Source organism: Recurvomyces mirabilis (genome assembly GCF_035927965.1).
Source record: "Recurvomyces mirabilis strain CCFEE 5264 chromosome Unknown scaffold_14, whole genome shotgun sequence".
Classification (NCBI taxonomy): Eukaryota; Fungi; Ascomycota; class Dothideomycetes; order Mycosphaerellales; family Teratosphaeriaceae; genus Recurvomyces; species Recurvomyces mirabilis.
The window spans coordinates 336021-350171 of NW_027041948.1; the positions used below are offsets into that span (position 1 = coordinate 336021).

The 14151-nt window shown below is 52.5% G+C and overlaps 5 protein-coding genes across 5 annotated transcripts; all 5 read right to left on the reverse strand.

The window, feature by feature from the left end:
- Positions 1–491: 491 nt before the first annotated feature.
- Positions 492–1297, reverse strand: LTS14_005772 (uncharacterized protein; the record flags this gene model as incomplete). Its single annotated transcript, XM_064838470.1, has 2 exons — positions 492–1096; positions 1150–1297. The coding sequence occupies 2 exons, from the start codon at positions 1295–1297 to the stop codon at positions 492–494; spliced, it is 753 nt and encodes a 250-aa protein (XP_064693924.1).
- Positions 1298–1455: 158 nt separating this feature from the next.
- LTS14_005773 (uncharacterized protein) lies at positions 1456–3513 on the reverse strand (the record flags this gene model as incomplete). The annotated part of the gene is made up of 2 exons (XM_064838471.1): positions 1456–3341; positions 3399–3513. The coding sequence occupies 2 exons, from the start codon at positions 3511–3513 to the stop codon at positions 1456–1458; spliced, it is 2001 nt and encodes a 666-aa protein (XP_064693925.1).
- A 775-nt stretch (positions 3514–4288) lies between these two features.
- On the reverse strand, positions 4289–6237 carry LTS14_005774 (uncharacterized protein; the record flags this gene model as incomplete). Its single annotated transcript, XM_064838472.1, has 5 exons — positions 4289–4430; positions 4556–4955; positions 5004–5903; positions 5967–6069; positions 6124–6237. 5 exons carry the CDS (start codon positions 6235–6237, stop codon positions 4289–4291), a joined length of 1659 nt encoding a protein of 552 aa, XP_064693926.1.
- Positions 6238–7396: 1159 nt separating this feature from the next.
- LTS14_005775 (uncharacterized protein) lies at positions 7397–8716 on the reverse strand (the record flags this gene model as incomplete). The annotated part of the gene is made up of 2 exons (XM_064838473.1): positions 7397–7685; positions 7713–8716. 2 exons carry the CDS (start codon positions 8714–8716, stop codon positions 7397–7399), a joined length of 1293 nt encoding a protein of 430 aa, XP_064693927.1.
- Positions 8717–11794: 3078 nt separating this feature from the next.
- Positions 11795–14048, reverse strand: GLC3 (alpha-1,4-glucan branching enzyme; the record flags this gene model as incomplete). Its single annotated transcript, XM_064838474.1, has 3 exons — positions 11795–12488; positions 12553–13915; positions 13970–14048. 3 exons carry the CDS (start codon positions 14046–14048, stop codon positions 11795–11797), a joined length of 2136 nt encoding a protein of 711 aa, XP_064693928.1.
- Positions 14049–14151: the final 103 nt, after the last annotated feature.

The window sequence follows — 14151 nt, forward strand, 5'->3', positions numbered from 1 at the left end:
CGCGGACAGTTGCAAAGAATTGACGAGATACGAACGATGTCCGCCAAGGCTATGGCGACTTTAGCCTGGCCTTGAATCCTGCATCATGCTGGCCACGTGCTGGGCACAGAGGTGCATGCCCATTGCCCAGAGGACGAAGTGCGAGGCTAGAGTGCTATGCAAATTTGAATGTCGGTCCCGTTCAAAATAGTGGTGCTGGACGACGGACTACCTCTGCCACACTGTATGGCACAGACATTCGCACGGAGATGGACCTCACCCATCGGTCAGCGCAAGGAAGTGCCTGTCGCGTTCCGCATTGGTTATGTCACTGACCAATGTGTTTCCGTGTTGGCTAGAGAAGCATGTAGGCTATATTCGAACAATTCATAATGTATCTACTCACAGGCATATTTGCCATGAGCTAATTGCGCATGCGCGCGATCTCCATCACCCGAGTCCTCCTCTTCGACATCCTCCCTTTTCTGGTCAGTATCTTCTCGGTCAGCGCTCTAGGATGCACTACCATGGGCCTCGCATTCCCCGATCAGCCTCTTCATCTCACCCTCGATGACTATCAGAGCATCCCCAGCAGCCCTCTTCAGCGTCTCCACCGCTTCAGGGTCAACCTCTTGCTTGACATCCTCAGACCAGGCGAATCTACGCTCGAAATCGTTCTTGATGCTCTGACAGCCTTCGGCAAGCAATTTATCAGCCTCACCAACCCACTCCGCCAATTTGGCGTCCAGCGACGCCTTCGCGCGCTCCGCAATATCGGAGAAGACGTCGATCTCGTCATCCGTTTCCACGAGCTTGCTGCGCACACGATCAGCACGCTGCTTGTGCGCTTCCTTGCTTTTGAGCGTGACGGTCTTGCCCTTGGCATTGGTCTTCTGGTAGTTGATGGACTGCATGGACACAATCTCGTTGTATGTGTCTTGCATTGCAGCCGAGCATAGTGAAATCTCGGTATCGACTAGCATGGAAGCGCGGACCTGGGAGAGGATCGACTTGAGCAGGCGACAGTGCTTGGCCATGGAGTTCTCGACGTCGTTGCGGATGCGGCGAATGCAGTCGAGTAGCTCGGTGATGTCGACACCTTGGAAGGCATCGCATGCTGTTCAAAGGCTTAGCTCATACTTCCATGGAGCGTGCGCACAATCGACTTACCTTCCAGTGTCTCAACCATGGTGGCAAAATAGCCGTTGATGCTGCTGGCAGTGGAGATGCCGATGAAGCCAATCTCCGGCACGAGAACATCAAAAGCAGCGCCGACGTCACGATCGAAGATCTTTTGGATCTCAGCGTTCCACGACATGTCTGCAATCTTGCCTGATGGTCTGTGCGTGCCTGACTTCCTGCAAAAGGCCATGAAGGTCACAGCCTTGAAGTCTTCATGCCATGTCCTCAGAAGCTTATGGGCCTTGTCCTTGTAGGTGCTGTCGTTCTTCACTGTGGAGTTGTTAGCATCTGCTTTCATAGCACTGACCGGCCAACAAACTTATCCATAGTATCGAGAACATACAAGCCGAAGCGTTGCACGACGTCCTCCTGCACCCTCTTGACAACTCCCGATCGTTGATCGAGCACGGTATTCAGAGCCATCCTCCCATCGTCCAAGCGCTCCAGCTTAGACTTCGTGAGCACGCCCAGAGCACCGCTGACCATGTTCGGGAGCAACACGCGGCAGATGCGCCTCAATTTATGGAACTTTGACCCTGCTGCAAGCTCGAACAAGTGACGGCGTAGTGAAGGGATGCCGGTAGCCTCAACATCAAGTTCAGGCTGATCTGTGGGCGAGAAGCCGTTAACGTGTTGCTGATAGATCGCGTTGGAGACGAAGATGATGGGCAGCTCGGGAGCATTCTGGTTCCTCTCCAGCCTCTGCAAGCGCGTTGACATCTCGGTCTTAATCTGGCGGCAACGGATCTCGATGCAGACTTGGCGCACCCGAGCCTTGGCGCTGGCAAGGTCTTCCTGAAGAGTGTCGAGGCGATCGTTGATTTCGCTCTTTCGAGAACCGGATGCCTTCTTTTTCTCTCGCTGGAGCTGCTTGTCCTCAGCCTGCAGATTTCTGAGCTTTAGCTCAGCTTTCTTGAGCAAGGACAGATCACTTGCAGGAAGGTCATCCCTCTCAGCTTCGGCATAGACGGGATGACTGTCGATATGGGTGACCACAAGCACAACATCGCCAGATTTGCCGAGGCCGACGTATTCGCGAAGCTGAGTGTCCAGCACAGTATCGCTCTCGATGCGCTTGTGTGTAGCGAAGACGTAGATTGCTCCAGCATTGCTGATGTACTTGCGAGTGCTCTCGACCACGGTGGCGGAGGTGTCGGACATTCCCGCCAGATCAGCAATGATAACCCCTTTGCCCAGAAGTTTGTGCTCGAGACGGATTTCAATCTTCTCGACGAGTGGCCACGGAGACACGCCAGATCCAGATCGATCTTTGCTTGGCCGAGCGATATCTTTCACAATCTTAGCCAAGCTATTCTCGTCTTGCGCAGCGTGGATTTCCCGGCCGTCCTGCAGCGACCTGGTTTTCAAGAAGCTGCCAACCATGTCCACGAGGTCTGCAGCAATGGAAATTTCGTCAAAGCCGTCCTCACCGCGCGCCTTGAAGTATTGTGCGCAATGGTCTGGAGTCTTGAAGTCCTTCTGATCGCGGAAGAGCCAGTAGAAGAAGTCTAGACCCGTAGTGTATCTCGACTCCAGATCCTCCATGTCTTCTTGTTCGACCTCGTCCTCGTCGCAGTCGATGCGCTCGAAGATATTGGCCACGTGATGTCTGACCATGAACTGCGTTTGACTCCTGGAGAGGAACGGTACGTGGATCTCCCAAGGGGCCTCCTGAGACCCACTCGCAGCGCGGAACTCAGTGGGAACGTATGTCCCGCGATCTGAGCTGTTCTCGAAGGCCGCCTTTTTGAAGCCAAGGATTGAATTGGTAGTTGACGATTTGCCAACGCCAGAAGGTCCATACAACGCTGCCGGCTTGACTGGAGCGTAGTGGCTGGCGGGATTGCGAAGAGACTTGATGCTTCCCTTGTCGCCTTCTAGGATGAGTTCGATCTCTGCGTTAACAAAGCCGCTCGCCTTGAGATTGTGATAGAGTGTCCGCAAATCGTCGCACGTTCCCGTGAGCAGCTCCTCAACAAGCTCGAAGGATGGGTGGTACACGGCCAGCTTCGGAAGGATCTCTGTCTTGAATGCATCGTAGGCAGTGACGTGTCCGTCATTTTCACCTTCTTCCTCAGTATTGTCCACGTCGTCGTTGGTCCAAGGGACAACAGCACTTTGGTCCTGCTGAATGCTGCTTGCGGGAGTGAGATCGTGCTCGACTTTTGTGCGTTTGTGACCTGTAAGCATGCTTTGTCAGAAAGCGCTAATGAGAAGACAATGTTAAATGCTCATACCTCTAGATGAACGAGATCTGCCACTAATGGACATCTCCTCAAGGAAGAGGCTCTGAGAGCGCTTACGTGAGCCTGATGAGGACATTCCCACGCCAGAACCAGCTTCCGAAGTCATGCTGAATTGCTCTGGCTTAGTGCCCGTCGACTCGTGCTGGGAGAGATCTGCGATGCGCGATATGCGATACGCTTGGCCGGTGGTACTGCTGGACAATGCTAATGTATGGTGGTGTATGTTGTGTATGCGATTGATGCGATGACGTTGAACTGCAAACGATTGTGTTGTGTTTAATATGGTACGAGATCCAAGGGCTGCGAAGCACTTACTCATACCTGGCCAGAGGCTTAAAGTTCGCGCTAGCGAGCTGCAGATGTGTGTCAGTGAGGTTCACTTGATCACGTGCGATTGCCGAGTGAGCTTCAGTAACACCACAAGTGAAGCTTCCATTTTCGCGAATACACACTAGCGCAAGCAATTTCCTTCAAGGTAGCGCCTTGCGCGGCGGATAGTGCTGATGTTCACCTTCAGCACGAGTGAAGATGCTAAAAAGTGTTTGCTGCAGCTTCCGTTGTGCCGGCTCAGTAGGTGAGCCACCTTCTGTATGGACTGCGTTTATGAAGCTAAGTAGAGTTGTAAAGGAAGCAGTCCCGTGAACCTGGATAGTGTGAGTTGCAGACAGCTGTGCCTTCTCGAATGGCTTGGGTACCGGTTGCAAGTGCTGTGGGTTCCTGGCCAGACACACCTCGTCAATCTGCAATTCAGCTAGTCATAAACACTGGCATAGTGACGGGACTCTCCTGCTACTCGTCAGAGTCAGGAGAAGATAGATCTGGGGGCACGGGCCAGACATTCGCTGCAAAGTTTTGGCCTAGGGCCCCGCTTTCGTCAGACGTCAGAGCGTCTTATGTTTTGTGCCGTTGCCTCCGACGGCTACGTGCAGATACAGTCTTAGCTGGATCATGATAGGGCCACCGGCGATGAAATTGATCTCGTTCTTGGGATAGCACAGTCGTTTCGCGTTGGGTGTCGGAGATCTGGCGACCAGAGGAGAAGCGCACACTGTTATTGGTCTACTTACCGAGATCACGAGCTATAGGCTGTCGCTGCTGCACATGCTAAATCATTGCAATATGCGGCTACCGTAGATGATGGAACAAACGTGCCCTGGTAACTCGAATTGGCCAGGCTCGTACCATCCCACGCCACAGCTTCCACCATAACCCATTGGTAGAACTGCGGTGCCGACCACATCGTCTCGAAGCCGGCATGGCCAGTGCTACCAATGACAGCAAAGTCATCGCCGATTTTGTCACTGGCATAGAAGCGCCAGATAGAGACTGTTGTGGCACCATTCCAGGAGACATAAATAGCAGTCGGTGCAGTTTCGTTGACAGCGTACGAGTAGACGACTGGCTTGGTTTTGTTTGGCGTACTCTGCCAGTCGAAGCTGAAGGCGCGGTAACTCATAGCCGTTGAGTCAGTATTCGCAGTGTTCGTGTACTCGCCTGCCAGTACAATATTGTTGTCATCGTCAACCTCCGAGAAGACGGCTTTATCACCTGCCAGAAAGTTAGCGAGCATACTGTGCAGCCATTAAGTTTACTCACCCCATCCGTTAAAGACATGGCCATTGTCAAGCACCTGTGTATTGCCTTGCGAGCACGATGCAATTCCACCATCGGGAGCCAAAGTACGTCTGGTTTCTGTAGCGGTACCGTTTGCGAAGTCGATGGTGATGAATCTCCCAGATGACTGTACATCGGTTGAGGCTAAGCAGTTGTGAGCGTTGTCGAACATCGTCAAATCCATCGAGGTATCAGTCTGCGATCGGATGCGAGCATCGTGCTGAAATGAGAAATTGAAGTTCGTGCAGCTGAATTCCGATTCGCCCAGAAAAGAGAGCCTCCAGATTATACTCTGGTCAGTCGCGTTGATATAGTAGATCGTGGAGGTATGCCGAGCTGACACGAGATAATTTCCATCGCTTGACTTGTCGATCGAGTTGATGTGAAAGTAGTCAAAGGCAGTGTGAGGTGTCAAGCCATCTCCACCAACATCTGTTGTGTTCGGTCGAATTTGTGTCATAGAAGGGTCGACGTGGTCAGTCGAATACCACTCGAACAGCACCTCTCCTGACTGCACATCGACTTCTTGAAACATCCCTGCCATGAGCCAGCCTAACCCGCTGGTTATATTGAACGCCGACAGGTCGTACGGGAAGGCTCGATATGAAGTCATGATTGCTGAAGGCGAGTTCCCATTAATGAGCTGGAACTCGTGCTGATCGGCAGGCTGTGCGCCTCGGCCAGTATTGACGGTTGCGACGACCCTGTAATTACTGTCGACGATAATGTCCTGGCCAACAGCATAGCCCAATTGCTGATTTGATTGCGCCATGCATAAGTGTGGCGCGCCATAATAGTGGCATACTTTGAAATCGTGAACATTAGCAGCACCCACAATGCCGAAGCCGTCCCATACCAGATTCCCGAATTTATCGTAAATATCTGCATAAGACTGTCAGAGCTCCTTGCCGTCGCTAAATAGAAGTTGCCCGGCAGCCAACTCACAAGGACCTGCTCCAGGGTGCTGATATGGAGCCAGGAAGATGTATCCTTGAGAGAACGCACCAGATTGCGTAATCCGGACAGCTGGAGCATTGGCTTGCGGTCGCTAATGGGTCACTATCAGATGTGCGCATTGTAAACTCGTCACTGGCATCCTCACCGTCATAAACGCTGAAGTGGGCAATGTCCCATTATTTGGTGTGACCAATTGAGAGAAAGCTCCATGGCTGCCAAGTAACGCGATCAATGTCGATAGCCATAGATACATGGTCATTCTGGGAGGCAACTTTTACTCGAGATGAATGCCAATATCAATCGTGCTTCGAGATGAACTCCACCAAGATCCAGATCTCGGGCCGTGCGTGTCCTCGGCCTAGTCGGTGACTCCTTGATCGGGTTGCAGGCAGGAGTCGAGGCAATAGCTCTGTCTCCGAGCGAACGCAGAAGGCGGGATGCATTGTATATCATTGCACGACCGCGCAGTCACATCGTTCACGGCGAACCGCGTACGGCACGCTTGCCGACCACCCATCTGTTCGCCATCGTCATACAAAGCACTCGGACCGGATGAACACCCTAATCGGCAGTCAAAAACTTGTACAGGGTGGATAGCGGTATCGAAGTAGTGGCAGTGGTTATCAAGGGGAAGGTGTGGACACGCGCGTTGCGCTAACGAGCCGAATTTGACTTTGGCCACAATGTCATGCTCAACGAGGCAATGCCTCACGTGCTGCTGGAGTCGCCAACGGACCTACACAATGCATTACCAGAATGTCCCCCGGAGGAGAGCAGCGGTCAGTGATCAGGATCTAGAAGTATAACATGTCAACATCGTTTGTCGTGGCATCTCGCAGACGGACATCTCTTTCTGCCGGCCTGCGAAACCAGACGCTCGGACTTTCGGCAGTAAACTTGGCATGGCCAGGAGTCAAATCCGGTACCGCAGTGACCTGATCTGCATCTGGGAAACAACTTGAATCGTGTGCCACGGATGTGTTACAGACCGATACAAACCCGATGTGTTTCAGATCGTTCACAGATCTACATGTACATCAAGAGCATCATGAGAGCTTTGAGACATGAAACAAGCAGTATCTGGCAACACCCGATGCTGAAGTGTTATGACTAGCAGTATGCGAGGCCTGCGAAGCTACAGGATTTCTCCGGTGTTGGCCCAAGGAGAAGTGACCGTGCAAGGCGAGTGTCGTTGAAGCTACTGGATGCTGAACATGCCACAGATTGTATCTACCATGGATCGTTTGAGCCTTGCAGCCATGGGTATAATTTTTGCGTGTTCCGGTATCTTGAGCCGCTTCAGCTCAAGACAATTGAGATGCGGATTATCAGCTTGTGTTGCTCGAATCTGGTTACAGCGCTGTCAAGGAGTTCGTAAAGGCCAGAGATTCAGCCATGTACCGACAGCTGTATTGCACTCAGACTGCCTCCTCCACTCGTGAGTCCCCATACCCTGGATGACTACGCCGCAATGGGCTCACCCCATCAGCTACCCGAACAGCCTCTTCTGGGCTCAGCGGTGGTATGCCGCAATGTGCAAACCTTGCAGGCACGTCTGCAAAGTATGCAGGGGTGCCAGACTCTGCCGCCATGTACGTGTCGAACCAAAGCAACGTTCTTAGAGCCACAGTCGGGAGGCCAAGGTTTCCAAGGCCACCACGAAGGGCGATCATACTACTTTCGATCAGTAATAGTCGATTTAGTTCACTATTCAACATCAGTCATGGGACTTACCGTTCCTGTGCTGGTCTGTGAAACTTGATCGAGAGATGCCGATCGCCGTACATGTGCTCGTGGAGGGCGACTTGACCGACAGCGAAGATTGTTTGCATACTAGTAGCGCGTAGAGGGTCGGTCAATGCGTCGTTGATAGCCTTCACGGCTTGACCGCGCAAGAATAGAGCCTTGCTGATGTCGCATGTCCCGCGCACTACAGCGCTTCCAGTTGCGAGGAACAGACTCGTATAGTACAAGGCAGGGTCGCTCAGTAGGGTGGTACCCATCCATTGGATATACTCCCTCGTTTCGGAAGGCCTGAAGTCAAGCAAGATGCAGGTTCGTGCTATGGTGATATTGCACCAGTCGTGCAGTAGCGGTGTATACCATTCTTGAAATGGCACTGGGCACCGCGTGAAAGGTTCCTTCTGGAGTATTTGGAGGCATGCAGGTGTGATAGTCTCTGTGAAGTATGGTTCGTCATAAAGCGCTGGCGTTTTATGCGGTGGTGCAGAAGCATGACTGCACTCGCTTGTTGTGTGGTCCACCGACGACTGTCTTGACCAGCCAGGTGTACTGTGCTGACTGCTGGGCAGTGTTGGCGCGAGCTCTGCCGATGGACTTTTCGGGATCGTTTCCGGCGCAAGTAACAGCCGAGACATGTCGAAAACCTCACCAGAATCATCGGTTTCAAGTCGTCGTCGTTTACGGACATTTTCATTTTGTGAAGAGGAACTACTGGACGCGGATGAAACCGACTTGACCCCAACAGACGTGATGCTTCTCACTGAAGATCTTCTCGGCCTGCTTGGTTTCCTTTCTTTCCGCGCGGGAGCAGGCTCATCTTTGTCGTACTGTAGTGGCTTATACCTTGCAAGCCGCTGTCCCGTTCGCGGCTTACTCTTGTGGCTGTGGGCCGTAGCGTATGAGCGTATGGCCTTGCGTGCTGCAACAGGATCTTCGTTGCCATCATGCCCGACATTGATGAAGATCAAGCCCGGGGAAGCGGTGATACTGGCCATGGCCTGGGAATAAATCGTATCCAGATGAGACAATCCAGGCAGGTGACGTCCGTTTGTGTTAGGTGGCCAGAATGTCAAGTTTCTCGAGAGGATAATATTTCAGGCTGGCCTGTAGGCTTACTGGGGGAGGAGCTGTGATAATATGATGCTCGCACCGGCTGAACGCCGTGGTTTAATGATCGTCGTGAGCACGAGCACAATCCTTGGGCATGAAACTGCTGGTCTCAGGGTCTGTCCTCTAGGAATTGCTGAATACCGGGTAAGCTTTAGCTAGGCGATCGGTCAGCGTGTTAGCGATTGTTCGTGGCGTAATATTGAAGACGGACGGATCCACGGCAGACGAATTGACGCTCCTACCATCATGCAATACGTGCATTGGCGTACCACAACTTCCTTGCCCGAATAATTAATCCACCACGGGCGTTTCGACCCAGAAGATTGGGTGAAACCCTAGAATCATGGTCCTAGTCTTCTTCGACGTCACCTCAAGCCGTATAAACCATATACTACTTCTCCGATTGTGGACGCTGCGAATGCAGCAGATACTACATAATGCTAATGCTGGAGCACGCACACGGCCACTTTATTTCAAGTCGAGGGATCGAACTAGTAGTGAGCGAACAGGTTTGCTGGTCGAAACCGTATCGGTTAGATACCACATCCAGTAACATGTCCGAACTCACTCCCCCCCTCCACATGAACTCTGCAGGCTCGATATCAAATTCGCTACGAGCCGTACCTACTTACCGTGCAGTAGAGATCTGACCTTGTTGATATCGCTATAAGGCAACGGCGGGAACAAGAGCTTCTTGCTAGATCCACACCGAATTGGCAATATAGTGCAAGCCTATACTTCCAACCGCCAGGGCGTGAAGGCCGGTTGAAGTAGCTTTTATGATGCTATAGCGCGAATTCAACTCAGGATCCGAAGACGAGGCAGCGGAGTGCACTGCGCCGTGGCTGTCTTACGTACTCCGGACCGACAGCCTGCACTATCTTTGAAGTCGATTGCGCCATCTCCATATCCGCGGACCTGTCGACTTGACAGATCTGAAGAGTATCGTCGTTAGTCAATCCTGGCACTCCTGAAGCCACGCCTTCGTTCATCAAGTATCACGCCGGGAGATAACGTCATCTGCGATGTTCGATGGTGCTACAAAGGGACATGGACATGCCAATGAGATGTATCCTCCCATCCCTTTCAGTCCTGACACCCGTTCCATCTGAAGGCTGTACAAGCTAGCTGCCAGCGGCTGGTTGAACACGACTACAAATCCTAGGAGCTTTTCTTTGGCTACCGCTTCACCGTCTCCATCTGTCATGCGGTAATGCGGAGCCATCCCATAACCTTGTGGACTTCTGGTAAGCGATCATATTCCCCCACTAAAGTGTACTTGACGACGATCGTCATCAACACTATGGGCCGTTTTAGCAAGGCTTTCAAATAGACCTTGTCTGCTGCGGGGGCCACCACGCCTGTAACAGCAGTCGCTTACCCAACAACGACCATGCGCCGATACGCTTTGCAGATCTCGAAGCGTGGACACCTCTCCGTGAACTCACAAATCCACCCGGGAGTCCGTGCTACCGGGAGAGCTACTGTCGTGATTGCAAGTGATCACGGACCAAGTCCGAGCTCGAAGAACATCAGCTGCTCTTGCAACGTCGAACGCAGACATCACAGCTGAAGTGGACGGCGCAGAGCGTCTGAAATGACTGGGCGCATATTGTAGGACTCTAATATAGAGACTACACGCCGCGCAGGTAAACAGTGCACTGAGTCGGTGGGTCGTAGTAGTGCGTACCTCCATCGTAAGAGCCAATCTATAGCGGCGAACGAGGTATGCGGTCATCAGACTGGAATTACTGCTGTCTCAACTAGACTACTCGAAGCATTCATTAGACTCTAGAGTCGTTGCCAAGCATCGTGATGCAGCCCACACATAAGGTCCTCTGCCGCCTCGGTCCACCCATTTATCATCGATCTAACAGCCTGTTCATCGAAGCTGAAGTCTGAGCAGGCATCTTGGGCTCAAACCCGCAGATTGAGTCTCGATAGCGCTGATGGACGGACCATGCCTCCAAGCACTGGATGTCGCACATTTGGAACAAGAAGCAGGATCCTACGAACCAGACCTAGTATGCCAAGTTTTGGGAATCCTTCGGACGTTTGTTGGCCAGAGCTGCCTGGACATAAGCTCATGTCCCTAACTTGTAAATCATCAGGTAATGGGGTGAGAATATGCGTTCTGGTGGACCACTAGCTGCACAACGAAATCCTACGAAATCCACCTCGTCGGCTTGACTTCATCACTTTTGTCACAATCTCTACCAGGACAACATACTTTGCAGCCTGTGATTTGCATTACCGACTTCACCTTCTCTCACTCCATTCTATTCCAAGTGGAAGAGGTGTCTCCGGATAGCAAGATGCCGAGAGAAGCATATAGTATGCGTAACAGAAGCTGCTTCTTCAAACCCAAGGCACATCTACACGAGCTGCGAAGGCCGGTCGATCAGCGGATGAGGCGTCGACCATGCACTCCTTCATTAGGTGTATGACTTGTCATCATATACCACCGCACTGTCAAAGTAGCATAGACAGCCATCGTATGATTGATCCTAGGCAGGAACCCAACACTCCTCCTCCCTAGAACCAACCACAAAGCCGTGTGCGGAACTACTGCATTGCCCCTGATCTACGCTGTAGCCGCGGAGAGAACAAGCACGTTATCGACAGGATGGCACGCACAAGACATAGACAGCGACACATCAATCAAATCAAATTACACGAACTCTTGTCTTGTATTGAAAATTTCCGTTCACCTGTGCTGGACAGCAGAGAAGGAGAGCGTAGGACCCTCATGCGCTGGAAGGGTTCGTTGTCGTGGGTGAGGATTCCACGTCCAAATGACATGCTGACTACATACCACTATACATCACAGCGAGAGCCTCAGAAACCCTCACTCCTGGAAGCGCACCACCGTCAAAAACGCCTCGCTACTTCGTCGAGAACGAGCCCAAATAAATCCCACTCACCACCTCCTCCATCACAGAAACTCGCTACCGCAAAGAATCCTAAAACCCCAAACTCTGCTGCCCCTTCCACTTCGGATCCAACGTCTCCTCCAACGCCAACACCACCGCCGTACGCGTCGGCAAATAAACCTGCAAAAAATTCCCCCGTCCATTCCACCCAAAATCCGTCGTGAAAAACCTCCCGCCCTCATCGATCCTCCCCAACCCCCCAAACCCAGGCTTATCCGAATTCATCACAATGCGATACGTCCCCGGCACATCAACTCCAACGCGATAATCCGTAAACGAAGACGAAGGATGGAAATTGAAGATCCACAACAGTCCTGCCCGCTCGAAGACGACGACTTTATCGTTTTCGTTCTTGAGCGAGACGTAGGCTTGTGGGCTGTGTAACCAGCCATACTTCTCCTCGTTCCACTGGAGCGTCTTATCCCACTCGTTTAGAAACCGATACCGTAAACTCTGATCGTCCACGAGGTTGAATTGGCGGCGGGCGTAGTGAAAACTATTCCCGTTTCCTTCGCGGGGGAAATCGAGCCATTCCGGGTGCCCGAATTCGTTGCCGATGAAGTTGAGGTAGCCTTCACCTCCTAGGCCGTGGGTGATGCAGCGGATCATTTTGTGTAAAGCCAATCCACGCTCGATGACGGGGGTGAACTCGGAGAGGGTGGACATGTTGGTGTACATTTGGGCGTCGCAGAGCCAGAAGAGGAGGGTTTTGTCGCCGACGAGTCTGTAAATCGTCCAAGGTCAGCACACCATTTTCCCATGTACGAGGTACAAAGTGGCAAACTCACGCCTGATCATGACTCTCAGCATACGCAATCGTCTTCTCCCCATGCCGCCGATTCGTCAGCGTAAAACACAACTGTCCCATGTCCCAATCAATATCCTGCTTCTCCTTCAACCACTTGATATACAGATCCGGCACCGCCATCGCAAGTCTATAGTCGAATCCTATCCCACCCAGACTGAGCTTAATACACAGCGCCGGCATCCCGCTGACGTCTTCCGCAATGGTGATAGCATCGGGGTAGAGCGTATGCAGCATTTCGTTTGCGAGCATGAGATATACGACGCCGTCTTCGTCGACGTTGGGACCGAAGTATTCGTGATAGCCTCCGCTGAAGCCTGTGCCGATGCCGTGGTGGAGGTAAAGCATACTCGTCACGCCGTCGAAGCGGAAACCATCGAAGGAGTATTCTTCCATCCAGAACCGGAGGTTGGAGAGGAGGAATCTGAGGACTTCGTGCGAGCCGTAATTAAAGAGTCGAGAATCCCAGAGTTCGTGCCTACCGCGTTGGCCTTCGTGGAAATAGAGGTGGTCGCTATTGTCGAACATGTTAAGACCATCGGAGACGTTTTTGCTGGCGTGGGAGTGCACCATGTCGAGGAGGACTGTGATTCCCATGCCGTGAGCGGTGTCGACGAGTTCTTTCAGGTCGTCGGGTGGGCCGTAGCGGGAGGAGGCGGCGAAGAAGGAGTTGATTTGGTAGCCGAAGGAGGCGTAGTATGCGTGTTCCATGATGGCCATGAGCTGGATTGTGTTATAGCCCAGGTCCCGGATGCGAGGGAGGGTATTGTGGGTGAACTCTTTGTACGTCGCTACCTTTTGTTCTGGGCTCGAGATGCCCACGTGTGCTTCGTAAATGCGGGCTGAGGCAGGCTTCGGTGGTCGTGGATTCTTGAAGACGTATTTTTGGGGTGGATTCCAGAATCTGGCGTCGTAGATGGGGGACACGGAGAGGTCTTGTGTCACGCGCTTGATCCAGGCGGGGAGACGCTCTGCTCTTGCGTGGTCGTTGGGCACCACCATGCTGATTTTGATTTTGCTGTCGTGCTCAATGGCTGGTCGGCCATTGACTGGTGGCAGGCTGATCTCGAATACGCCGAATGAGTTCTTCTGCATCTCGTGTGAATCCCGGTTCCAGCCGTTGAAGTCGCCTATGAGGTAGGCACGCATGGCGTTGGGTGCCCATTCCCGGTATGTGATGGTGTGGTCTGGAGTTATGAGGAAGCCGAACTTCTCATAGCCACGTGAGAAGTTCTCTAGACCGCCTTCGTTGTCGTTGATCGTCTTGATCCATTGTTGTGCTTTGCTGAAGCGGCTTCGGAGAGAGGCTTTGTATGGGTCGAGGTAGGGGTCGAGTTGGCAGATGCCTGGAATACACCATCAGTATGGAGTTGTGCTCACTTGTGTTGACGAGAGGATACCTGTGCCGTCTGCTGCGACCTCGTTGCTTGGTGGAGCAACAGTCACACTATCCGCCGCCGCCTCGTTCAGAGGATCCATGTTGGGCGTGTTCTTGTTACAGCAAGCGAAATGTCAAGCCTAACGGGAACTGTGGAAGCAGCAACGCAAGTGATTCGATGTCTCAGTATGGGATGGTATGGCA